Genomic DNA, 26,178 nt, shown 5'->3' on the forward strand with positions numbered 1-26,178 from the left:
ATATTAGGAAAATTTAAACTGGTTCCTCTTCACAGTCATATAAGTACCTTTAGATTTCTGGGATAAGACAGTAAAAAGGAGGAAAAAGTGAAATACTACTTGTCCCCAAATACCTAAGAAATGTAAATAGAAATTAGAAATCAAGAAAGATAATTTAGTTAAAATTATTATATAAGTCAGGGACCTAGAAGATCTACTTAAGCTGATGTCTCTTCATACTTGACATTCTGATTGCTAACTTCCTAGAATTCCTCTGTCTCGTTTCTCTGGCTTTTCATTTGTTAAATTAGTCCAAGTTGTTAGAAAATTCCAATTCTCATTTTCCTCTTAAGTATGTTAAATAAAGGAAGATAATGAAAATCGTGCAATAGAGCATCTCTGTATCCTTCTCAGAGATCTAAGGTTTTGGTTATTGTTGGAAAAATAGTTAACTGGAAAAATGTTTCCAGAAGTTCCATTATTAAATATCCTTTGTTACTCATTCTAAACTTTCCTCAAAGAAATTTACATACATTTTGTTCTGTTTCCAGTTTTTAATTCTTATGATAATATTTATAACTGGAAATAGTTTTAATTAATCTTTTGAATAAATTTAATAATACTAAAATGAGTAATTATTGAACTAATGAGAAATTAAATCTATTGAATTGTCTTATAATGATTTGTCCTTTATTACCAACCTCTTTTTGTTGGTGATTCAATTAAACTTGATATTTTTCTCTTTTATTTCCATTGAATTTTGAAAAGGAAAAAATATTTAAAAAGTAAAACAAAATTTGTGACTTTAGCAGAAAGAGCCAAGGCACCAATCCTTTCTTATCAATAAATTTTGTAGTAATTTTCCCTAAGCCTAAAATCTATAACATCTTATGAGTTGCATAATTATTATTATAGGATCATGCTGTTATATTTTAAAAAATTGTAAGAACTAAATTTATCCCTAATATATTCTTTAATTATTAAGCCCACCTTGATTTATTTTTAAATTATTGATACCTTGCTTTAAACTGGAGAGTTATCCTGATGAGTTTTTGGGGATAGTATGAATTTCTATACACCACAATTTTATCTTTGTTTTATTTACTTATTTACTTGGTTACTAGGGATTGAACCACTGGATTACATCCCTAGTCCTTTTTATTTTTTATTTTGAAACATGATCTTGCTAAGTTCCCCAGGATATTCTTGAACTTGGTTCAATCTAAACCAATCTCCTGCCTCGGCTTTCTGAGTAGCTAGGATTAGGCATGTGCCCGCACACCTGACTCACCATGACTTTATAAAGGAATTTTAAAGATAGGTGTAAGTACTATAGAAAGCATATAAATTGTTTTAATTCCTTGTTTCCTAGACTCACTAACTACCTGGTGAAATAGAGGATAAGGAAAAGGAAAGAGGAGAAGCTGACAGATGGTAGAAAAGGAAACATAGAAAAAGAAAATTTAAGGATGAATTTAGTAAGTCCTGCCATGGGTATGTTGAATTTGAAAGGCCTTTGGAATATCTACCTGGGAATATTTGGCAGACAAATACAAATGTGGGTTCAGAGCTGAGAGTACACATAAGTTAGTGCTGAAGATATACATTCAAGAATCACGAAAGATTAGCTCACTAAAACCTGTTGTGTAGTTTGAAGTGAATTTTCTCAAAAAGTACTGATTTTGGTTTTATAGACAATTAAACACAGGCTTGGTGGTTACCTTGTATGTAAAGGAAATTTCAGGGAACAGAAGGGCTAATGAAGCCCAAGTTACCACCATCTCCAGAATCCAGAAACACTCAGGCTGTTCAAGAGTTCAGTGAATCTGTTACCCACAAGGTAGAGTCTAACCTGACTATATGCAAAGCAGGGCCTGACTGATTTCTGGAGAACATGCTTCCTGGCACCTCTGAACTGACTAGAGAACCTGTAATGGAGTGTTTTTAAGCAGAAGACTGACACAATCAGGTTTATGTTTTAGAAAGGTATCTCTAGGGTAGTGTGAAGAAGAAAGGGGAAGTGTCTAGTCCAGAGGGAAGAAAATCAGGTAAGATGCAATTGAAAGATCTGTGTAAAAGATAATGGATCTGTACTAGGGCAATGGAAAAAAAGGAAAGGCAAGGTGGTCACAAACCTGACCTGCTGGAATGAAGAGGCATTCTGCATATGGGAAGAGAAGAGGACATTTCTAAGGCACTCCCAAGTTTCTGGCTTGGGTAACTGGATAATGGTGGGAACCTCAACAAGGACAGATAGTATGAAGAGGGTGTTTGTGGCAAGGGGGAAGATGAATTCAATTTAGAGATTGGAGATGTCTGTGATGCATTTAGGTGGAGTTGCACAGCTGGTTGTGGATAATGTGATTTTGGGGCCTAGAAGTGAGAACAGTTTCAATCTGGATGCTTTTTAGGCCTGCAGAACAATTATCTCAAACATTTCTTCTGTGGTGTACTGGGAATTACATTGTTTCCTGTTTTTCTCTTGCTTAGCTTACAGTCTAGTTTTGCCGAAGTACATTGTTTAAGTAAATTCCTGAGGAAGATTGAGAAATAAATATTTTGAGCGCTTGCATTTCTGAAAACAGCTTTATTTTGCCCTTATCTAGCTTAGCTGAGTATAGAATACCAATTTGAAAATAATTTTCCATCTGCACTTTGCCACTGAAAAATCAAATGCCATTTGGTTCTTATTCCTTTGCAGTTAATTTCCTCTCCACCCCTTCAACCTTCTGCCAGAAACCTTTAGGATTTTCCTTTTGTTCTTGATGTTCTGAAAACTCTTGTCCTTTTCAGCACCCAGAAAATTTCTATTATTTCATTCACAATTTTCTTTCCTTTACTTTTTTATTTCTGGAATCGGTCCTTGGATATTGTACATCTTACATTAGTACTCTATGTCTTATCCACCACCGTTTTTCTTTTTCTTTTTTCTTTTTTTTTTTTTGCTATTGGGAATTGAACCCAGGGGCATTAACTACTGAGCAACATTCTCAGTCCCCTTTCATTTTTTGAGACAGGGTTGTGCTAAGTTGCTTAGGACCTCTATAAGTTGCTGAGGCTGCTCTTGAACTTGCAATCTTCCTACCTCAGCCTCCCAGTTGCTGGGACTACAGGTATGCACCATTGCACCTGGTTTGTCTTTCCTGTTATGAAAGATTGTTCTGTTTCCTACTTTATATTTGATTATTTTTGTCTTAAAGTATCTCATTTTCTAAATAAAATACATTATCAGATTTTTTTTAAGAGTAAAAAAAGATCTTTTTATTCCTTGAATTTTTTTCTACCTTTCTCAGGGACAGTTTTTATTGTTTGTGTTCTACTTTGTTAATGTTAGTTCATTTGGTTCTTCTTGTCTGTTGTGTTGGTTGTATTCATATGCTTAAAGGTCCTTGGTTGTTTATTCATATTTAAGAAAGGTTTGGGGGAATGAAGTGGATGTTCTCTATCACTGTGTTTTGAAGTCTGTTTTCATAACAGATTTTTCCTCTGAATGGGAGCATGGACTCAGGACTTAGTTTATGGAACATCAGGGTAGGTGGACTGATAAACTTTATTCTGGGATGAAAGGCAAGAATAGGATATTAGATTGTGAACTTTTTTTTTTTTTATTCGTTCATGTCTTTTATTAACTTATACACGTTATTTGCCTTCTGGGTTGTTGAAGCAGTAAGTCAGACAGTACCTGCCATAATAAAGTCTGTCAAAGTAGCTGGCCATAAGAACCCAGCACCACCTTCACCCCTGGTGAAGGTGACTTATTTTGCCATTTTCATCCATCTTTCAGTATTTCAGGACAGCCAGCTGAACCTTTCTTCTCTTATGTTTATTATTCTTTTTCTTAGCACCACCACAAAGCCTTAGCCCAAGATGGAGGGTAGACTCCTTCTGAATGTTGTAGTCAGATAAATACACCCATCTTCCATTTGCTTACCAGAAAAGATTAGTTTTTGCTGATTGGGAGGAATTCCTTCCTTATCTTAGATCTTGGCTTTTACATTTTCTATAGTATCCAGTGGTTCAACCTCAAGCATGATGGTCTTCCCCATAAGGGTTTTTATGAAAATCTGCATCTCAGTGGCAATTCCTGGAAAGCTAGATTGCAGACTCTTAAATGCCATGATAGGAAGAATTTTTTGCATAGAAATGTCTAATGTCTACATTAGAAACCTTAGCTGTTTTCAGATAATTCTCAGTGTTCTCAGAGGAGAGCCTTCAGTAGCAGGTCCTGGTGGATGCTTGCTGATGCAGATCATCGTGTAACTCTTGTTTTCTGCTTCAGTTCCCATCCCTACCATTCATAGTACACACAGACTCCAAGCAGAGAATCCCACAGGTTTCCAGAAGCTGACTGAGTTTTGCACATTCTCTGTGGCACTCTTGTAACATCTGGACCAAATGTTATCTGCCAGTTTTATTCAACATGCTTTCATATCTGCTTTTTGTCTTCCAGACCATTGTTGGAACATCACTTTCGAAAGGATCTTTTTTGTATTTCTATCGTTTCATTTCCTGGACCCTCGGGAAAGACGGGATGTAGTATATCACCTTTTTTAAAATTGTAGATGGACACAATACCTTTTTATTTTATTCATTTATTATTATTTTTTAATGCCATGCTGAGGATTGAACCCAGTGCTTCACACATGCCAGGCAAGTGCTCTTACCACTGAGCTACAACTCTAGCCCATATCATCTTAAACCACAACATAAACAATTTACAAATGTTTTCACATAACTTTTCCTTCATCCAGGATCTCAGCCATATATGTAATTCATCCTTCAATAATGTGTCTATATTCATTAACATTCTTCATTCAATAGCTAATAAGCACAGATTATTTATCAGGTGCCATAGATAGATAATTGAAAAAACAGCCAGCTCTATTTATTAAGGACACAAATGGGTAAACAGACAATTTCAACATATTTAACAAGAATTCAATAAAACCAAAGAACATTGGGGGAGGATCACTCAAGACTTCCTGAGGGAGTTAAAAATAATTCACAAGGAAATTGGTCATCAAAGTCTGTCCCTATGGGCTGGGGTTGTGGCTTAGCAGTAGAGTGCTCACCTAGCATGTGTGAGGCCCTGGGTTCAATCCTCAGCACCACATAAAAATAAATAAATAAAGATGTCCAACTACAGCTTAAAAAAAAAAAATGCCTGTCCCTACAGGAAGAGTTAGTGTTTTCTAGGTAGATGAAAGTAAGGAGGTAATAGAGATAAGGGCAGAGGGACCAGCATGCACAATGTAAGGAAAACAGGACAGTACCTCAAAACACAGAATTATCCATCTCGAAATGTCAACAGTGTGGAGATTGAGAGATTCTGCTCTAGAAATCATCACATGACCACATCCAGAAAGAGCACTCCTGCTTGTAGCACTGATATAGGGAGACAGGTGGACAACTGAGTCTAAGGCAGCACACCCGGTTTCAGTAATTTCTATATGTTCTTAAGAAATGTGAAAAGGCCTAAAGATCAGGTTGAGTGAAGTATAGATGCTGCATTCTACAGGATCATCTTGAACAAAAAAAAAGGCTGAGCTATAGGTTTTGTGCCAGCCCAGTCCACTTCAGAAGTCACCAGTGCAGACAGAGGACCAGAGCAGTTCCTTCCCAGCAGGCAGGCAGGGAGAGCAAGGATCCAAAGGAAATCCCACAGATCTAAATTTTTTTCAGCAGTGTACCCACAAAAGGTCATGTATGGCCTTCTTTCCCATACATCCAGGGATCTTCTTGGAGAAGATCAGAGGGAAGAAAGAAAATCTAAAAAACTGAACACTTGTCTAAAGGAAACCACATCATCCAAAAAAGGTGATTTAAATCAGAAGTCAGGAAAGTAGAGGGAACTGTGACCACGCACAGAGCAGGCCCAGCGGCCTGCTGAGGGGCAGAGCCACCCCCCACCCCCCGCGCCTGCCAGGTAGGTGGAACTGTGACCACGGACAGAAAAGGCCCAGGGGCCCGCGGCGGGACAGAGCTTCCAATCACTCCTGCAAGGTAGGCGGGCCTGCGACTCACCGGCAGAAGAGGAGCAGCGACCTGCTGAGAGGCAGAGCCGCCCCCTCCCCCTGCACCGGCAAGGTAGAGGGAACTGTGACCACGCACAGAGCAGGCCCAGCGGCCTGCTGAGGGGCAGAGCCACCCCCTACCCCCCGTGCCTGCCAGGTGACCACCGACAGAAAAGGCCCAGTGGCCCGCGGTGGGACAGAGCTTCCAATCACTCCTGCAAGGTAGGCGGGCCTGCGACTCACCGGCAGAAGAGGAGCAGCGGCCTGCTGAGAGGCTGAGCCGCCCCCTCCCCCTGCGCCGGCAAAGTAGAGGGAACTGTGACCACGCACAGAGCAGGCCCAGCGGCCTGCTGAGGGGCAGAGCCGCCCCCCACCCCCCGCGCCTCCCAGGTAGGTGGAACGGTGACCACCGACAGAAAAGGCCCAGTGGCCCGCGGCGGGACAGAGCTTCCAATTACTCCTGCAAGGTAGGCGGGCCTGCAACCCACCGGCAGGAGCAGCGACCTGCTGAGAGGCAGAGAGGCAGAGCCGCCCCCTCCCCCCAGCTCCTGCAAGGTAGATGGAACTGTGACCACCATCAGAACAGGCCAGACCTGCAACCAAGAGACAGAACAGGCCCAGTGGCCTGAGGAAGGGTAGAGCCGCCCCCCCCCCCCGCACCTGCAAGGTAGGCGCACCTGCGACCCATTGGCAGTACAGCCCCAGAGGCCTGCAGAGGGGCAGTGCCGCTGCCTGCGCCTGCAAAGTAGACAGAACTGTGACCACCGACAGAACAAGCCTAGCGGCCCGCAGAGGGACAGAGCCACCGCCCGCGCCTGCGAGGGAGACTTTGCAACCATACAAGACCAATATAAATATATAGGGGGAAAATTCAATAGCACAACAGTTTCACCAAGTAGAAAGGAATGCGAACAGTATGAAGAGACAAGGAAAGAAAGGACCACAAGCATTGCAGGTCAACTCAACGTTAGAAGAGGTAATAGCTGCAGCAGATGGAATGTCAGATAAAGAATTCAGGATATACATGCTTCAGATGATCTGGAGTCTCAAGGAAGACATCAGACAGCAAAATCAGGCAATGAAAGATCACTTCAACAATGAATTACATAAACAAATCCAAGAAGCAAAAGATCAACTATACAGGGAAATAGAGGTTATAAAAAACAAACAAACAGAAATCCTAGAAATGCAGGAAGCAATAAGCCAACTTAAAAACTCAATTGAGAATACTACCAGCAGAGTAGAACACTTAGAAGACAGAACATCAGACAATGAAGATAAAGTATTTCAACTTGAAAAGAACATAGACAGCTCAGCAAGACTGTTAAGAAACCATGAGCAGAACATCCAAGAAATATGGGATAACATCAAGAGACCAAATTTAAGAGTCATTGGGATACAGGAAGGGACAGAGTTTCAAACCAAAGGAATGAGCAATCTATTCAATGAAATAATACGAGAAAACTTCCCAGACTTGAAGAATGAGACAGAACCCCAAATCCTAGAAGCCTACAGGACGCCGAATGTGCAAAATCATAAGAGACCCACACCTAGACAGATTATAATGAAGATACCCAACATACAGAATAAGGAGAGAATTTTAAAAGCTACAAGAGAAAGGAAGCAGATCACATTTAGGGGTAAGCCAATCAGGATAACAGCTGATCTTTCAACACAGACTCTGAAAGCTAGAAGATACTGGAATAACATATTTCAAACCCTGAAAGAAAATGGGTTCCAACCAAGAATTGTGTTTCCAGCGAAATTAAGCTTCAGGATGGAAGATGAAATTAAAACCTTCCACGATAAACAAAAGTTAAAAGAATTTGCAGCTAGAAAACCATCTCTTCAAAACATCCTTGGCAAAACATTACAGGAAGAGGAAATGGAAAATAACAATGAAAACCAACAGTGGGAGGTAGGACACTAAAGGGGGGAAAATAATCAAAGAGGAAAACAAACCATGTTTAGTAACATAAATAAACAAATATGGCTGGAAGAACAACCCATATCTCAATAATAACCCTAAATGTTAATGGCTTAAACTCACCAATCAAGAGACACAGGCTAGTAGAATGGATCACAAAACAAGACCCAACAATATGCTGCCTACAGGAGACGCATTTGATAGGAAAAGACATACATAGGCTGAAGGTGAAAGGTTGGGAAAAATCATATCACTCATATGGACTTCGGAAACAAGCAGGAGTATCCATACTCATATCAAATAAAATAGATTTCAAGCCAAAGTTAATCAAAAGGGATAAAGAGGGACACTACATACTGCTCAAGGGAACCATACACCAACAAGACATAACAATCATAAATATATATGCCCCAAACAATGGTGCAGCTATGTTCATCAAACAAACTCTTCTCAAGTTCAAGAGTCTAATAGACCACCATACAATAATCATGGGAGACTTCAACACACCTCTATCACCATTGGACAGATCTTCCAAACAAAAGTTGAATAAGGAAACTATAGAACTCAATAACACAATTAATAACCTAGACTTAATTGACATATATAGAATATACCACCCAACATCAAGCAGTTACACTTTTTTCTCAGCAGCACATGGATCCTTCTCAAAAATAGATCATATATTATGTCACAGGGAAACTCTTAGACAATATAAAGGAGTAGAGATAATACCATGCATCCTATCTGATCATAATGGAATGGAACTGAAAATCAATGATAAAAGAAGGAAGGGAAAAGAATACATCACTTGGAGAATGAACAATAGGTTACTGAATGATCAATGGGTTATAGAAGACATTAAGAAGGAAATTAAAAAATTCTTAGAGATAAATGAAAACACAGACACAACATATCGGAATCTATGGGACACATTGAAAGCAGTTCTAAGAGGAAAATTCATTGCTTGGAGTTCATTCCTTAAAAAAAGAAAAAACCAACAAATAAATGATCTCATACTTCATCTCAAAATCCTAGAAAAAGAAGAGCAAAACAACAGCAAAAGAAGTAGAAGGCAAGAAATAATTAAAATCAGAGCTGAAATTAATGAAATCGAAACAAAAGAAACAATTGAAAAAATTGACAAAACTAAAAGTTGGTTCTTTGAAAAAATAAACAAAATCGACAGACCCTTAGCCATGCTAGCGAAGAGAAGAAGAGAGAGAACTCAAATTACTAACATACGGGATGAAAGAGGCAATATCACAACAGACACTTCAGAAATACAGAAGATAATCAAAAATTATTTTGAATCCTTATACTCCAATAAATTAGAAGACAGTGAAGGCATAGATAAATTTCTTAAGTCATATGATCTGCCCAGATTGAGTCAGGAGGATATAGACAACCTAAACAGACCAATATCAATTGAGGAAATAGAAGAAACCATCAAAAGACTACCAACTAAGAAAAGCCCAGGACCGGATGGGTATACAGCAGAGTTTTACAAAACCTTTAAAGAGGAACTAATACCAATACTTTTCAAGCTACTTCAGGAAATAGAAAAAGAGGGAGAACTTCCAAATTCATTCTACGAGGCCAACATCACCCTGATACCTAAACCAGACAAAGACACTTCAAAGAAAGAAAACTACAGACCAATATCTCTAATGAACCTAGATGCAAAAATCCTCAATAAAATTCTGGCCACTCGGATACAAAAACTTATCAAAAAATTGTGCACCATGATCAAGTAGGATTCATCCCTGGGATGCAAGGCTGGTTCAATATACGGAAATCAATAAATGTTATTCACCACATCAATAGACTTAAAAATAAGAATCATATGATCATCTCGATAGATGCGGAAAAAGCATTCGACAAAGTACAGCATCCCTTTATGTTCAAAACTCTAGAAAAACTAGGGATAACAGGAACATACCTCAATATTGTAAAAGCAATCTATGCTAAGCCTCAGGCTAGCATCATTCTGAATAGAGAAAAATTGAAGGCATTCCCTCTAAAATCTGGAACAAGACAGGGATGCCCTCTCTCACCACTTCTGTTCAACATAGTTCTCGAAACACTGGCCAGAGCAATTAGACAGACGAAAGAAATTAAAGGCATCAAAATAGGAAAAGAAGAACTTAAATTATCACTATTTGCAGATGACATGATTCTATACATAGCAGACCCAAAAGGGTCTACAAAGAAACTATTAGAGCTAATAAATGAATTCAGCAAAGTGGCAGGATATAAAATCAACACGCATAAATCAAAGGCATTCCTGTATATCAGTGACAAAGCCTCTGAAATGGAAATGAGGACAACCACTCCATTCACAATATCTTCAAAAAAAAAATAAAATACTTGGGAATCAACCTAACAAAAGAGGTGAAAGACTTATACAATGAAAACTACAGAACCCTAAAGAGAGAAATAGAAGAAGATCTTAGAAGATGGAAAAATATACCCTGTTCATGGATAGGCAGAACTAACATCATCAAAATGGCGATATTACCAAAAGTTCTCTATAGGTTTAATGCAATGCCAATCAAAATCCCAACAGCATTTCTTGTAGAAATAGAGAAAGCAATCATGAAATTCATATGGAAAAACAAAAGACCCAGAATAGCAAAAACAATGCTAAGCAGGAAGTGTGAATCAGGTGGTATAGCGATACCAGACTTCAAACTATACTACAGAGCAATAGTAACAAAAACAGCATGGTACTGGTACCAAAACAGGCGGGTGGACCAATGGTACAGAATAGAGGACACAGAAACCAATCCACAAAACTACAACTATCTTATATTTGATAAAGGGGCTAAAAGCATGCAATGGAGGAAGGATAGCATCTTCAACAAATGGTGCTGGGAAAACTGGAAATCCATATGCAACAAAATGAAACTGAATCCCTTTCTCTCGCCATGCACAAAAGTGAATTCAAAATGGATCAAGGAGCTTGATATCAAATCAGAGACACGCCGTCTGATAGAAGAAAAAGTTGGCTATGATCTACATACTGTGGGGTCGGGCTCCAAATTCCTCAATAGGACACCCATAGCACAAAAGTTAATAACTAGAATCAACAAATGGGACTTACTCAAAAGTTTTTTCTCAGCAAAAGATACAATAAGAGAGGTAAATAGAGAGCCTACATCCTGGGAACAAATCTTTACTCCTCACACTTCAGATAGAGCCCTAATATCCAGAGTATACAAAGAACTCAAAAAATTAGACAATAAGAGAACAAACAACCCAATCAACAAATGGGCCAAGGACCTGAACAGACACTTCTCAGAGGAGGACATACAATCAATCAACAAGTACATGAAAAAATGCTCACCATCTCTAGCAGTCAGAGAAATGCAAATCAAAACCACCCTAAGATACCATCTCACTCCAGTAAGATTGGCAGCCATTATGAAGTCAAACAACAACAAGTGCTGGCGAGGATGTGGGGAAAAGGGTACACTTGTACATTGCTGGTGGGACTGCAAATTGGTGCAGCCAATTTGGAAAGCAGTATGGAGATTTCTTGGAAAGCTGGGAATGGAACCACCATTTGACCCAGCTATTCCCCTTCTCGGTCTATTCCCTAAAGACCTAAAAAGAGCATGCTACAGGGACACTGCTACATCGATGTTCATAGCAGCACAATTCACAATAGCTAGACTGTGGAACCAACCTAGATGCCCTTCAATGGATGAATGGATAAAAAAAATGTGGCATTTATACACAATGGAGTATTACTCTGCTTTAAAAAATGACAAAATCATAGAATTTACAGGGAAATGGATGGCATTAGAGCAGATTATGCTAAGTGAAGCTAGCCAATCCCTAAAAAACAAATGCCAAATGTCTTCTTTGATATAAGGAGAGTAACTAAGAACAGAGTAGGGTCGAAGAGCATGAGAAGAAGATTAACATTAAACAGGGATGAGAGGTGGGAGGGAAAGGGAGAGAGAAGGGAAAATGCATGGAAATGGAAGGAGACCCTCAGAGTTATACAAAAGTACATACAAGAGGAAGTGAGGGGAAGGGGAAAAATAATATAAGGGGGACAAACGAATGTCAGTAGAGGGAGCAGAGAGAGAAGAGGGGAGGGGAGGGGAGGGGAGGGGAGGGGGGATAGTAGAGGATAGGAAAGGCAGCAGAATACAACAGACACTAGTATGGCAATATGTAAATCAATGGATGTGTAACTGATGTGATTCTGCAATCTGTATATGGGGTAAAAATGGGAGCTCATAACCCACTTGAATCAAATTGTGAAATATGATATATCAAGAACTATGTAATGTTTTGAACAGCCAACAATAAAAAATTTAAAAAAAAAATAAATAAATAAATCAGAAGTCAGAATGCACCCACGAGGAGACATGAAGAAACTATACAGATTTGAGTATACTGTGTGAATTGTAGCCCCCAAATTACTTCTGGTTATTACTGAGACTATGGTATTTGTTGAATAGCAACTTACTAAAAAGATTAGAATTTCACTTGATCTCAAATTCCATGCTTTTCCCATGACTTCATTTTACGATTAAATGTCATCTCCAGTTCAACAAAAAAATAAATAAATAAATAAATAAATAAATAAAGGAAAGAAAGAAAAAACTGTTTTGATGTATTCTACTCACCTCTTTTTTCAGCCAATCATTCTCCCAGATCTCTCGATAACTGTTTTTATCAATTAACTTTACAGCATTCTAAAAGAAAGTTTATGTTAACCAAGAGTTGCCATGTGATGATTCAGAGTTTTACCCAACGATGTCACACAGTCAGTCTAACTGATCATTCATTTTAAATTATATTTTGTAAGGATTTTTAGGAACATGTGAGAACTTTTGGTTCAGTCATTTGTTCTTATCCTATTGTATTTTTGTTTTTGTTGATTTACATTGTCTGCTACAGGTGATTTGGAGAAATGAACAGTGTGTGGCTGTCATTCATGCTCCACATTTGAGATAGCTAACTTGCAGTGATCAAACACTCCATAGTCAGATATAATCCAATATATAGCAAAAGCATAAGTAAATGACACTTCTATATTTTTAATTAGAACAATTTCTACATGAGTAGTAACAATATACACATTTATAAACCTAATAACACTTAGTTTTAGGGATACTGGCTATTAGCTTGTCTCCTGAGAAAGATTTTGTGTAAAGAAACAGGAAAAGTCTTACTTCATCAGTACATTCATAAAATGCAATTTTTTTCAAATACTTGGATTTTAAATTTCACCTGCAAAAATTTTATAATGGATGACACTATATTTCTTTGTAAGATGATTTTAAATGAAGATCATGATATAAATTCAATATTCAGTAACTGAAGGGCAGAATCAAAAGAAGAGTTTTTTTTTTTTTGTTTTTTTTTTTTTTTTGTACTGGAGATTGAACCCAGAGGTGCTCTGCCACTGAGCCACATCGCCAGTTCCCGTCCTCACCACGTTTTCTTTGAGATAGTCTCACTAAGTTGCTTAGGCTGGCCCCACGCTTATGATTCTCCTATTTCAGCCTCCCAACTCTCACTGGGATAAGATGAGAAATTAAGAAAAATATTCTACAAAAAAGAAAAGAGAAAGATAGTCTAGATCATAAATATGGATAAAAATAGTTTAAAGGTATGTGAAGGGTAAGTTTTTCTGCTGTCTTTAGAGATGAAATATTTTCAATTAAAAAATCATTAAATCATGCTTATTAAATATGCCCTAGGAACCAGGAACTTTTATATTCCTATTATGATTCTAATTTCCTCCAATGTAAAATTTCATTTGAACAAAAGCAGGAAGTAGCTCTTGAGGTCAGATGACTAACAAGTTAATTCACTAACAATGAGGCAGTGGTTTCCACTTTGGCAATATATTTTAATTATATTTCAAATGCTGTACATTTTGAAAAATCTGTGAACTCTGGTAATATCCCAGGTCAATAACATTAGCATCTCTGTGAGTGGGACCCGGGTACCAGGTTAGGTTAAAAAAGTTCCTCATGTGACACATCAATGTGTAGCTAAGTTTGCAAAGTCCTGTACAGAAAGGTAAACTGTATGGTAACATAGCCAGTTAAAATGAAAATGTAATTCAACCATGTTGAGTATTTAGCAGTATGTAGAAAAGAGAAAATGTATAGTGTGATCACCAATGATCTATCTGAAAGAAATCTCCTGAATTGATTGTGAGTTTTCCTACTTGTTCTGGGCAAGTCATGTTATTTTTATTTCTCTGTGCCTCAGTCTCCTCCTCATCAGCTTCCTAGGCCTTGTAGGGTTGCTGAGAGACTTAAATGTAAAATGCTTAGAGAAGTATTTAGAACAGTTCTCATGATACATGCTTGAATTTGTATGCTTGTTTGATCTACATATGTATTTTCAATCATCTTAACTATAGTCGGATAACTTAATGGTCAATTTCACTATTTACTCAGATTCAGTCACAAAGTGACCCAATTGCATGGGCAGACAAACTCTTGATCAGTTCTCCATAATCTTCTATATTTGTATAAATTAGTAAAAGTCATGCAATAGAGAGAGTACCATGGCAGAAACAACTGAACCAATGAAGATGCAACAAACAATAGCAACTGAAATTAAAAAGACCAAATGTTTGTGATTCTGAAGAAAGGATGTCCAAGATCTGTGCTGGACACTCCTTTACTGATTTAGGAGATAGTTTGTAGAAGGACTATGGAAAAATAAAAACTTAGATATTTAGTGTAAACAAAGAACATACATGATTGGAAATTATGTCTCAGAAAATGTTTTATATCCCAAACTTAAAGTGCCAGCAGTATAGAGTGTATTCTCCTAGGTTTGGATATGTAATAACTACCTTTCAGACAATATTTCATTCTATTCTTCATCCAAAGGATTTATTTTAATGTTTTGTTGTAGTCATTATTATTATTATTATACTTTAAAAATAGCCAAAAAAGTAATTTATTTGCTTCTTGTGAGACATTAGGGTACTTAAATCATTTCATTCATTCCTCACATTATCTCTTTGAGATAAATATTATTATTTTCCCTATTTTATTAATTAGGAAACAGAAGCCCATAAAAATTAATAAACTTGGTTATAAATCCAGTAAGTGGTAGAATTGTTATTTAAACTCAAACTGCCTAACTTTAGAATGCAAGTTATTAACCACTATAATATAAGAAAAATTAAGGGGAAAGTTTTGTTTTAAGAAAATTGAAACATACCTGCGCAGCCCATTCCTTCTTTTGGTCCAGTAGCACCAAAGTTTCTCTGATTATTTTCTTTCTAGTATCTTCCAGAGTAATTTTATACTGTTCTTTAAACAGAAAATTATAAGCCTTAACAAGACTGCTCCTGGGTAAATCTATATGTTAGTAAATGTCACCTTCCATAATCCACATCTCTCCTTTCTACACATTTTTTTCTCCTAAATTCTCAGAGAAAAATATTTTTTGAGGCAGGGTCTTGCTGTGGTTGATCTTTCATCTCAGTTTCCCAAATAGCGGGATTGATTATAGGCATGCATCACAGCACCTGGCTTCTTAGTACATTTTTACCAAAAATTCTACCTAACTAAATTTTCAATATTCCTGGCATGCATTTCCTGGGGCAGGGAAAAACAGAATGAGAAGCATTCTGAGCAGAAGGGGCATGAGAGGCAATAGACCTGATTCTGTGTTGGGCTTACCAGAAGAAAGGACAGAGACAAGTGCAGGATTCTCTATCTATGTATTTTCTTATGGTCCTTAATGTCATTATTGAGAAAACAAAGAATCATTGAAGTTTAGACCTTAAAAGATGCTTAGAGATCCTTCAATTTAAAAACAAACAAACATATTTTTAAAGAAAATTAAGGTACCATGATATTAAGACTGCTTTTAGAGTGTGGAGAGGAATAATGCTGGATAAAAGGAGCTCAATTTGTTTGCTTTTTTCAACAATTATCAAGTTCTTCTATATGCCAGACACTATTGAAGGCATTGGGAATATTGCTGATTACTACAGACAAAACCCCTGTCCTTATGGCATGTACATTCTCATAGGAAAGGCACACCATAAAATAAAAAAACAAATATTATTTTAGGTGGTGATGTGTGTGATGAAGAGAAACTAAAAATCTCTTTCAGGTAGAATGATCAGAGAAAGCTTTCTTGAGGAGTTAACATCTGAGCAGATTCTTCAATAAAGTGATACAGTCAGCAATGTGAAATACAAGGGAACTGTACTACTCCAGATGAGTTAACATAACAGTAATCAAAATTGTGTTTTTTATAACATCAAAGTTATATGTCCCCTATCTTCATTTATAACATATCCAAGATAATTACTTTAGATGTATTTTCCATATAAATAATGCTGAAAACTGTGTTTGCTAGATTTCTGGAAAGGCCCACAGAGGCCTATTTAACTTATTCTATAACTAAACATAAATATTGTACCAAGAGTGCTGTAGAACGTAACTGCCATTTAGGATATTGTTTCAATTCAAATTTTTCTTCACAGATCAAGGCTGTCAAAGCTGAATGCTTGGGATCTTATGCCATAGGGAAGCAGATCTGGAGGTCCAGTCTTCAAACAGACCAGGAACTAAATTAAGGTGGCTTCTAGGAAACTAGGGAGCTAGGCAAAAATTACTCAGTTCCCCCTATTAGCAGGAAGTAAAAATTTTCATCTCTTTCTATTACTGAATTCCTGGACACAATAGATATTGAAAAACATTTTGAAGAAAATTAAATTTGGCTAACTGCAAATCTTAGATGGGCAGTGATCTATGATTTCAGCACCAGGGTAGCAAATGATGCTCCTCAGGGGCAACTGGTGGAGAGGAAGGGGAAGCAAAGAGAGAAGAGAGCTTGCCCAAGTTGTAGAGTGGCCAGAAAAATGGGTCCAGAGAGGGCCTCAAGAGTTGGATAGAGTGTCTGACTGAGGCATGGTTCAAAACAAGAGATCATGAGATTTGGAGAACTAATCTAACTTGTCATCTGGAAAATAAGAAATAGACATCTTCATTTTTCCTACACATGCTCATCTACCTGCATTTTTTCTTACTCTAATTTGAAGTAATTGCTTGATTATTTATTCCTTTCAACTTCATTTCCAATGGAATTTCTTTTTTTAATAACTTTTTTGGTTGTAGATAGACACAATACATTTATTGTTTGTTTGTTTGTTTATTTATTTATTTTATGTGGTGCTAAGGATTGAACCCAGGGCCTCATATGTGTGAGGCAAGAGTTCCACAACTAAGCCACCACCCCAGCCCTGGAATTTCTTTTTTTTTAATTTAAGCCCAAGCTCATCAGGTTAATATTATTTATTTATTTGAATCGTAGGTCCAACAAAACAACAATCAACCTAAAAGTTGCAATGGAACAGGAGTTTAGCTGTAATGGATTTTAAAATCTTAACATCTGAAAGAAACCATAAAACCTGGACCTTTATAACATTAAATATGAACTATTTTGGGGCTAGGGTTGTGGCTCAGTGGGGTTGTGCAATGTGCTGGGTTCGATCCTCAGCACCACATAAAAATCAATAAAATAAAGGTATTGTGTCCAACTACAACTAAAAAAAAATTGAAAAAAATGAACTTTTTGCTGTAAATTATAAAAAATAGACTACCCAGAGCTATAGCTCTATTGCCACATTAATACTGAAGAAACAGTATTAACATTGATAACTGTTCCAAACCCCAGTTAACATTCTATGGACTGTTTTTCTTCTTAAAAACAATATAACCAGCACAAATTGTGAAAATCTATTATCTTTTGTGATTTGGATGATGCTTTCTGTAGCTGAGAGACAGTTACTAACCACTCATTTGTGAAGATAGCCAAAGAGAGTAAGGATATACAGAAGTCTCCTTTTCATAAAAGTTCGCCACACTGCAACTGGGAGCTTGGAAGATTATGACTTTGTGCTGTGAGACTCCTGGCTGCTCAGATGCTCAGTCTAATGTGGCTACTATTCAGAGGCTGAGTTTGAAACTTAGGTCTAACAAAACAACAATCAACCTAAAAGTTGCAATGGAACAGGAGTTTAGCTGTAATGGATTTTACAATCTTAACATCTGAAAGAAACCATAAAACCTGGACCTTAGTCCATGGGAAGCAAGAAGAAAATAGGGACAAGCCCACAAATCACACTGGTTAAAGCTTGTTCTGCATTGTTCTGACTTCCCTGTGGTATTTGGCTCTGCTTTGGTTTACTCCTCCATGCCTGCTGAGAGTTTTGTGCTCTGTCACTCACTTCTGGGCATGACACAACTTCATTGAGCTGATCCTCTCCTGGGTGGGGCCTCCTTTCAGTTTCCTCTGGAGAAACTGAGCAGAAGCAGTCAACTCTGCAGGCACAGTTGGTATTAGAGAGCCATCCCTGCCTCACTGGATCACAGAGCTAGGAGGCCTATTTGAAGGATGTGAGTTTAGTGTCTGATGCACCTAGGTTCAAAGATCCTTTTCCACTACTTACTAAGTATGTGAATTTGGTTAAGTCAATTAACTTCTCTCAGCCTCTTTTTTCACATCTTTAAAGTGGGCCCAATTAATCTGTAAGGAACTTAAAAGGATTACATAGAAAAGCAAAATTGGAACAGTGAATCATCTTGGAGAACACCTGGGGACTCTCATTTTATAGAGAAGGAAATTTTAAGACTCAAGGATATAATATTTATTTATTTATAAATGAATTTGAACCCAAGTCTTTTTGTTTGTTTTGTTTTTTGTGGTGCTGGGGATTGAACCCAGGGTCTTGCGTATTGAACCCAAGTCTTTTAACTCACTCTTAGTATACAAAAAAGTTTTAAGGATCCCTGTCCTGTGCCCCTAGTAAAGTACAAAATACTCTGTGACTGTAATTACTTATCAGGGCTAAGTTTCTTTTTTCTTTTGGGGAAAAAACTAGTTTTGACCTATGTATCACAGGATATACCAGTGCCTGTTTTCTATACCCAATCCCCCAACTCCTACTTCTGGCTAAATCTCATAAAAGTAGTCCTGAATACTTTTTCCCACCCCTACCCCTGTCAGGGATCATTGATGGCTACTAAATAAAGCAAGTTGGGACAGTTGACCAAAGAGTTTATTTTGGGGCTGACTAGCAATCCATGAGGAGTCATGGACAAAGGTCTTTGATTGTTTTTTAGTTAGGTAAATAAAGACACCTGGCTTCTCTTCAGAAGCTGGGCTGGAGAACACTGCAAGAATTAGTCCATGGGAAACAAGAAGAGAATATGGACAAGCCCACAGAGCAAATCAGGAGTGCCTCAAAAGAATAAATCACAAATCTTCAAAGATAAGGAGGAACCATCTGTTAAGCCACCACTGAACCAATGGCCTTCTGATTCTATATTCAATCAACGGAAGGAATGTCCTCCCATTCCTCAATGAAAGTGTCACATTCAACAAGCATGACCCATGGGAAGTCAAGCAATTTTATTTCCTTTCTTCCTTTAAAATTCATTGTATGAGGCTAGTGACTTCCTCTTGATAAAATATATGGCAATTTCTATGAAATTTTTGTTCCTTTGTGGTAATAAAAGGTCCTCTAATAAGAACTTAATATGTCCAGTGTACTGTAGTAAACAAAACATTCAGGTTCATTCAAAATGATGGCTATTCCTCTTTCCTTGCTGGGGACTGCTGTGTTTCCTCTGCCTTGAGCTCCCAAGCCTCCTATTTCAGGGCTGAAGCAAAGAGGGGAGCATGGTGAAGGGAAAGAGAGGTCTCACTTGACTGATACCGTCTCAAAACTCATGTTCATTTCCTGGTCCTAGCTGGATAGAGGCTGACTCCCTCTTTCATGGGAATGTTTTTATGGATGCCTCAGAGGACCACCTTCCCCATTCCATGAGATATTTCACTTGCATTCCCTTGATGCAGGTTGTGCTCATAGCAGAGATTCATGTAGAAGTACCCATTTTTTTTTCTTCCACCAAATATATATCCCCTAAAGGTCTTTTAATGAATTTGATCTAGCTTTGTTGGAACTGACCTGACATTTTCTCTGCATTCTCTTTAACTGTATTGATGTCATTTTGCAAGGATGTAATGAGTTTAGCATGTTGTTCACTCCCTATATTCTTGTACTCTTCCCAATATTCCTTTTCACTGAGTTTCTCAAGAAACAGTTTCTCAGCATTACCTATTTGTGTGCGCATATCTGTTGGAAAGAAAATCAAGATACCAAGTCATTTTTATTATCCTTGCAATAATATTTTGGAATCTGGTTTTATGAAGTTAAGGTCTGGCATTAAAATTCTGTTAACTTATAAATACTATTTTATGTATATAATTTTGGGAAATATAAACTTTAAACTATTGCTTATTCTTCCTGATTTAAAAGCCAAGTAACATTAGCTTCCAATTATAGAGTAGATGTGTGGTTTGGGTCTGTGATCAAAGGATATATATGCCTAGGAACCCATAAGTTTAAATAGTCCTGTGATGGCTTAACATGGGTCCTATTTTGTGCAATACATTATATCATATATATTCTCTATTTGTAGATTGTCATTTTTTTTGGCCATTATGCCTCTGGACAAAAGTGATTTCAACTTATGTCCTTTTCATGTCTTTGGCAGTCATTTTTATAAGTAAATTGTTTGTAAGTAAATGCACTAGTTTGAATTTCCCTTGTGTGAAATGATAGCATATGAAAGTCATGATAACATGTCTTTTCCTACTCTCCCACTTAGTAAGACTTTAGAGTGAAAAATGAGTTCCCCCAAATAAATATGCATAAATATTGAGCTGTTTTAGACATATAACATTTACTCTGGTGCACTTGCTAAACATGATATTTTATTCAGTCTTTAAACTTGAGTATAATACTGCTGAGTATTTGGAAGTGGGGTCCTGAGGATTGAACTCAGGGGAACTTTACCACTAAGCTACATCCCAGCCCTTTTTAACTTTTATTTTGAGACAAGGTCCCACTAAGTGGCCAAGGCTATACTTGTGATCCTCTTGCCTCAGTCTCTTGTGTCACTGAGATGACAGGCCTGTGCCGCCATTTCTTGCCTGAATATTTTTTAATAGGAAACATTATACAACACACAGTCCAATGAACTTAATGGGTGTTTGAATCATTACCACACACAACCTGTTTGACAGTTCCTTAAGGGTAAGACACATCTTATTAATCTCTGTAAATAAAGCCCTTAGCACAGAGCCTGACAATTAGTTGGTACTCAATAAATGTTTTTGAGCAACTGAAGCATTCCAGTTAGACCAAAGGGATGTTCTAGGGTTCAGTGGTCTGAAAGGACTTTAGGCATGTTTTTTTCCCCAGATATATATATGATTATATATTTTAAAATCTCCTAACACATAGTGCCTATTATTGTTATTTAATAATTATTACTACTATTATTACCCAGAGAGCAACTGTTCTCTCATTTGAGCAGACTGCAACTGTCTGAGCCCTATGCTACATTCAGCCCCTGAGTTGAAGGTTAGTAGCTGTCACTAAAGTACTGGAAAGAGGTAGAGGTAGTGGTTATTGTTTTACTTTCTTAAAACTCCTTTCCCTTCCCTTTTAGTAACACATACACAAACATACACAGATTTTTTAAAAAATATGAGATCTGATAGCATGTAGGCCCTGCATAGAGTCAGCAGCACCCTGCCTTTTCTGTGGTTTGATTATATGAAATGAAAAAATACCATTCCTTTTATGCTCAGACTAGTTTGAGTTGGATTTTTATCCTTGTACCTGAACGATCCTGGCTAAAAGTTGGAAGAAAAGACTTGTAGCAGTAATTTGTAAACTTTGAGGTGCACAGGATGAACCCCCTGGGATTTTGTCAAAAATGCACACTGATTCAGTAGGTCTGGGTGGGGCCTGAGATTCCATGAATCTAAGAAGCTCCCAGGTGAGCTGCTGCTTTTGCTTCAAACCAAAATGAACTGTAAGGGACTAGTTGGCACATCTGCCTCAGAAATTCTTTCCAGTTACATCTGTTCTCCCACTTTCCCTCTCTTCCTTGGCCTTCGTAAGCTTTCTTCCTTGGAAAACCACATATGTCCTCCCTCCCTCTGCTGTGCTCAGTTATCCAACTTGGCCAACGGTCTTGTATGACACACACATACAGTCCAAACCATAAACAGGCACTCTTCAACTGGGTCCTCTCCACTTAGAAGACAGTTCACCAAGAAGACCTGAGCATCCTTTGGGAGGTCTCAATCCCAACTCAAGGGACATATTAAGGCATTACTTTCAAACACATGCAGAACTCTTTTGGAGAGAAGTCTTACAAAATACCCTATCTACCACCTCATAGCCTCACTACTGCCCATAAAGAGACTTGGGAAGGAAGAGTTTTATGGAACAGTTTTGACCTCTAAAAATAGAGCTTACTTCTTCATGTTTAGCTTTGGAGGCTATTTCACTCCAAACAACAAATATCCAGAGTGGTGTGACTGCTTTATGCAATGTGCTTGGTTAAGTAGGTGTTCTGAAAAACCTAGAGAAATCCAGGAAGATCTAGTCCCTTGTTGTGCCTCCCAGCTTTAGATATTTCTTATAGTGAGTGCATAAGTCTCTTTCCATATTTTTTAGCTTCCTAGCAGACATATTATTTATGGAGTTTTTGACAAAAGTGATTTTAGAAATCTCAGCTACAAGTTTAGGATGAAGGAATAGGAATAAAGAAAATGCATGCATTAAAACTGTACATGTCCAGCTTACCCCAAGACCATGATTTTCTAGGTCAATATGTCTTAGGTGTTTGATCTCCCACTTCTAGCATCATTTCTATCCATGTCCTCCAAACTTCCCCTTTCCTAAGTCTAATGCCTCTATCCCCCATCTGAATGTGGGGCTTATCTTCATTAGAGACATTGGGAATGGGTATTCCATTGTTATATTCATCTTATCATTACCAATCTAAAGCCAATGAACCCACCAAACAATAGAATGTCACAAAAGAAAGAAAAAAATACACACTGTGAGAAGAAATTCAGAGTGGTCTCTCACAGATGCTGTTCAGTGTTAAGAGTCAGATTTCATCCATCTTCATTTTTGATCACTGCCCTTATTCTTCCTCCTCACTTGGCTTCAGTACCTCTGCCTACTTTGTTATTTCCCTCGCCTGTGTTTGTGGTTGTGGTGGGAATGATGTCATGTGAAATATATTCACAGCATTTTGAATATATTGAAAGACAAAAGCATTAGTACATTCAAGAAATAACTAACACTTCCATGAAAATTCTCTTAAGTTCTTAAATCACCTCTCAAGTTTTTTTCCTGGTCTCTTTCAAACTTCCATTTTTCCTTCATTGCTTCTTCAACATCCTCTCTCGTTACAACTGGTAATCTGTCTGACTTATCCTCACTCAGTTCCTTTAGTAGGTTCTTTATGTGCCAATTCTGTTCCTCCTTTAAGCGCCCATTCTGTCATGAAAATCGACAGTAGTTAACATCTTTTTCCCCAAACAGAAGCACACATTGAGACTTGCAAACTGAGAAACATTTAATCAAATAAATTATACAAAAATATCTCTAAAGATTTATGGGTTACATAGGACTCAAACCTATCAATGCAGTAAACACTGGATAGAATTTTACATTTTAAACATTGTGCTATTAATTTACCAGTGTATCATCCTATCAGAATTCATGAACATTAAAGCTAACCCTCAGAAATCATTTTTTTTCAATCTCCCAGCAACACTGGTCTTCTCTAGTATTCTTTATTCATTTATTCATCTACCACATGCCAAGTAGTATGCTGGGCACTAGGACTATATCAATGAATAAATAGAAAGGTAGTATTGTACTTGTAAAATTTATATTATTCTTTGATTTTTCTCATGAATGATACCAATCCTCTTTTATTTAGAGTGAAAGTTGCTCATCATTCAAAAATTTCACACTTGAAATATGGACCAGTTCTTCTTGTGGATAGCCCATCCATGTTTCTAAGTTGCTTATTTAATCAACTTAAAGTTTATTCTTGCCCTTGCTATCTTACTATGTATATGCAGGTACATAAAACCTGAGAAAATCATAGGCAAACCTGCCCTACAATAATTAGTAAAGTGAAGGTCTGAGGTTGTAGCTTAGTAGTACAGTGCTTGCCTAGCATGTATGAGGCACTGGGTTCAATCCTCAGCACCACATTTAAAAAAATAAATATAATAAAGGAATTGTGTCCATGTACAACTAAAAAATTTAAATCTAGTAAAGTGAGTCATTCACTTCATCATGAAGAATACTATACAGTCATTTTAATCCATGAGAAAAAAAAATAAGAACACCAATAAAAGTAACTACATAGGCAAATATAAAAAAAAAAAAAAAACAGAATAGATGTATTTTTGTAATTCCCCCCCACTCTAATTTATTGTTTTTTGTGTTTGGTACTAAGCATTGAATCTTGGGGTGCTTAACCACTGAGTTATATCCTTAGACCTTTTTTTAAAAAATTATGAGATATGTTCTCACTAAGTTGCTTAAGAATTTACCAAGTTGCCAAGTCTGGCCTCAAATTTGTAATCCTCCTGCTTCAGACTTCCAAATCATTAGGATTACAGGTAAATACTACTGTGCCAGGCTACACTGAAAGTTTAAAAGATGAAAAAATGTTGTATCATACAAACATTTAATCCAAAGAGAGCTGGAGAAATTATGTCAACAAGAAAAAATAGACTTTATGAAAAATACAGGCTACTGAAGACAAAAAGGCTGTTATGTAATAATAAAAAAAAAAAGAGTGAAACTATCAAGAAGATGTAACGACGAGAAACCTGTATGTCCTGAGGGTAGGTACCCCACAAATTCATGCCAACTCAGAACTTCAGAATGTGACTCTATTGGAAAAAGTCTTGGCAAATATAAGTAGCTAAGAGACAATCATACTAGATTTGGGTAGGCAATAATACTATGACTTTGTTAAAAGGCAGCATAAAGTGGGGCTCAAAGATGGCGGATTAGCGTGAGGCAGCATTTCCCTGGAGCTTAGATTGAAAAACCTGGAGGGGCAGTCTGCCCTAGCCAAACTAGAGACTGTTTGACTCATTAATCTGATATAATTAAAACCTCTCCACGGGAGTCTATCAATTGTCCTCTGAGAGCCCATCCAGGAGCCATGGGACTACAGCATGGCAGAGCCTACAGAATCTGAAAACCCAGATCCCAGTTTGCAGCTAGGTTGCTGTGGAACATTAGAAACTGGGAGAATCTTGCCTGGATGAGCACAGGTTAGAGAGGCTGGAAAGAGTTGGGGTCTCCCCAGCCTTGTGAATCCTGAGGCTCACAGGGACTGATGGGACAGCGGGTCCCAGAGTTGGAAGGTTGGAAAAGGGTGTGAGGGCATTTTGTTCTCAGCTCCCTAGCCAGCTGGTCTGGCACCCATTGATCCCTGGGGCCCACCCAGGCCAGCACTGGCACCAGCCTGGTCTCCGACTCCCTCCCCAGAATCCCCTGGTCCCAGGTCCTGCTAGGTCCAGCATGAGTCCAGCATCCAACAGAGTCCTCTGACTCCCCAGTCCACCAACCCCTCTGTGGCTCCCAACCTGGCCCATTGCTTGCAGCTTTGAATCCTGGTGCGTGGCCCTGACCCATCCAACAGAGAACAGCTGGGCCCCTGACATGGTTGGGCTTCAACACCCCACATGCTGCTTAGCCACCAGACTTACCTGGTCCAGCACAGAGCTTCAGGACTGGCCTGCAGGCTCAGCCCCAGCCCTCAGGACCAGCTGAGAGAGAAGCATGGGGGCAGGAGAGATTGAATTTGAGACTGAATCAAAGAAACAGGAATTGTGGGGTCTGCAAGTGATTTAGTGGGCTAAGAACAGGTTCCTACACCACATGAGTGAACCCAAAGGAGATTCCTGGGGTGAAGTGTTCCAGCATGCACCTACTGGTCCATGGAGGTATGCTGACTTAAAACATCCAGACCAACTGACATTCAGCAAAGAAGCTGGAGCATACCAAGCCTACACCTGAACTCCAGGAGTTCGAGGGTAGGAGCAAGCATCAAACTCCAAATAACTGCTGAGAAGGGAAGCTGAGAAACTTTTGAACTCCAGCAGAAACAACTGTTCAATTTTTCCACTGAGATCCATTTTTTCCCTTTTCTTTTTCTTTTTTTCTCACATTTCTACCATTTTTGAAACCAATTATTTTCCATACATCAGTTTATTTGTGTATGTATAACTGGGATATCTGAATAATATATTTCAGTCTTGTATTATTTTATTCACACTTTCTTCTTTCTATTTTAATTTTTAAAATATATATATATATATATATATATATATATATAT

The 26,178-nt window shown here is 37.9% G+C and overlaps 1 protein-coding gene and 1 pseudogene across 1 annotated transcript in view; both read right to left on the bottom strand.

Moving 5' to 3' along the window:
* The window catches only part of Ccdc83 (coiled-coil domain containing 83), a 67,155-nt gene that overhangs the window by 9,897 nt on the left and 31,080 nt on the right, over window positions 1–26,178 (bottom strand). Inside the window, exons 3-6 of the mRNA XM_046439303.2 lie at window positions 23,140–23,302; window positions 19,901–20,068; window positions 15,133–15,224; window positions 12,564–12,632 (exon numbers count right to left, since the gene is read on the bottom strand). Coding sequence (XP_046295259.1) covers window positions 12,564–12,632; window positions 15,133–15,224; window positions 19,901–20,068; window positions 23,140–23,302 — 492 coding nt within the window. The remainder of the gene's footprint in view (window positions 1–12,563; window positions 12,633–15,132; window positions 15,225–19,900; window positions 20,069–23,139; window positions 23,303–26,178) is intronic.
* LOC124089318 (ubiquitin-like) lies at window positions 3,521–4,049 on the bottom strand (annotated as a pseudogene).

This window comes from Marmota monax, unplaced genomic scaffold, assembly GCF_021218885.2.
Source record: "Marmota monax isolate L192 unplaced genomic scaffold, Marmota_monax_Labrador192_F-V1.1 WCK01_AAM20220418_F8-fsc00096, whole genome shotgun sequence".
Classification (NCBI taxonomy): Eukaryota; Metazoa; Chordata; class Mammalia; order Rodentia; family Sciuridae; genus Marmota; species Marmota monax.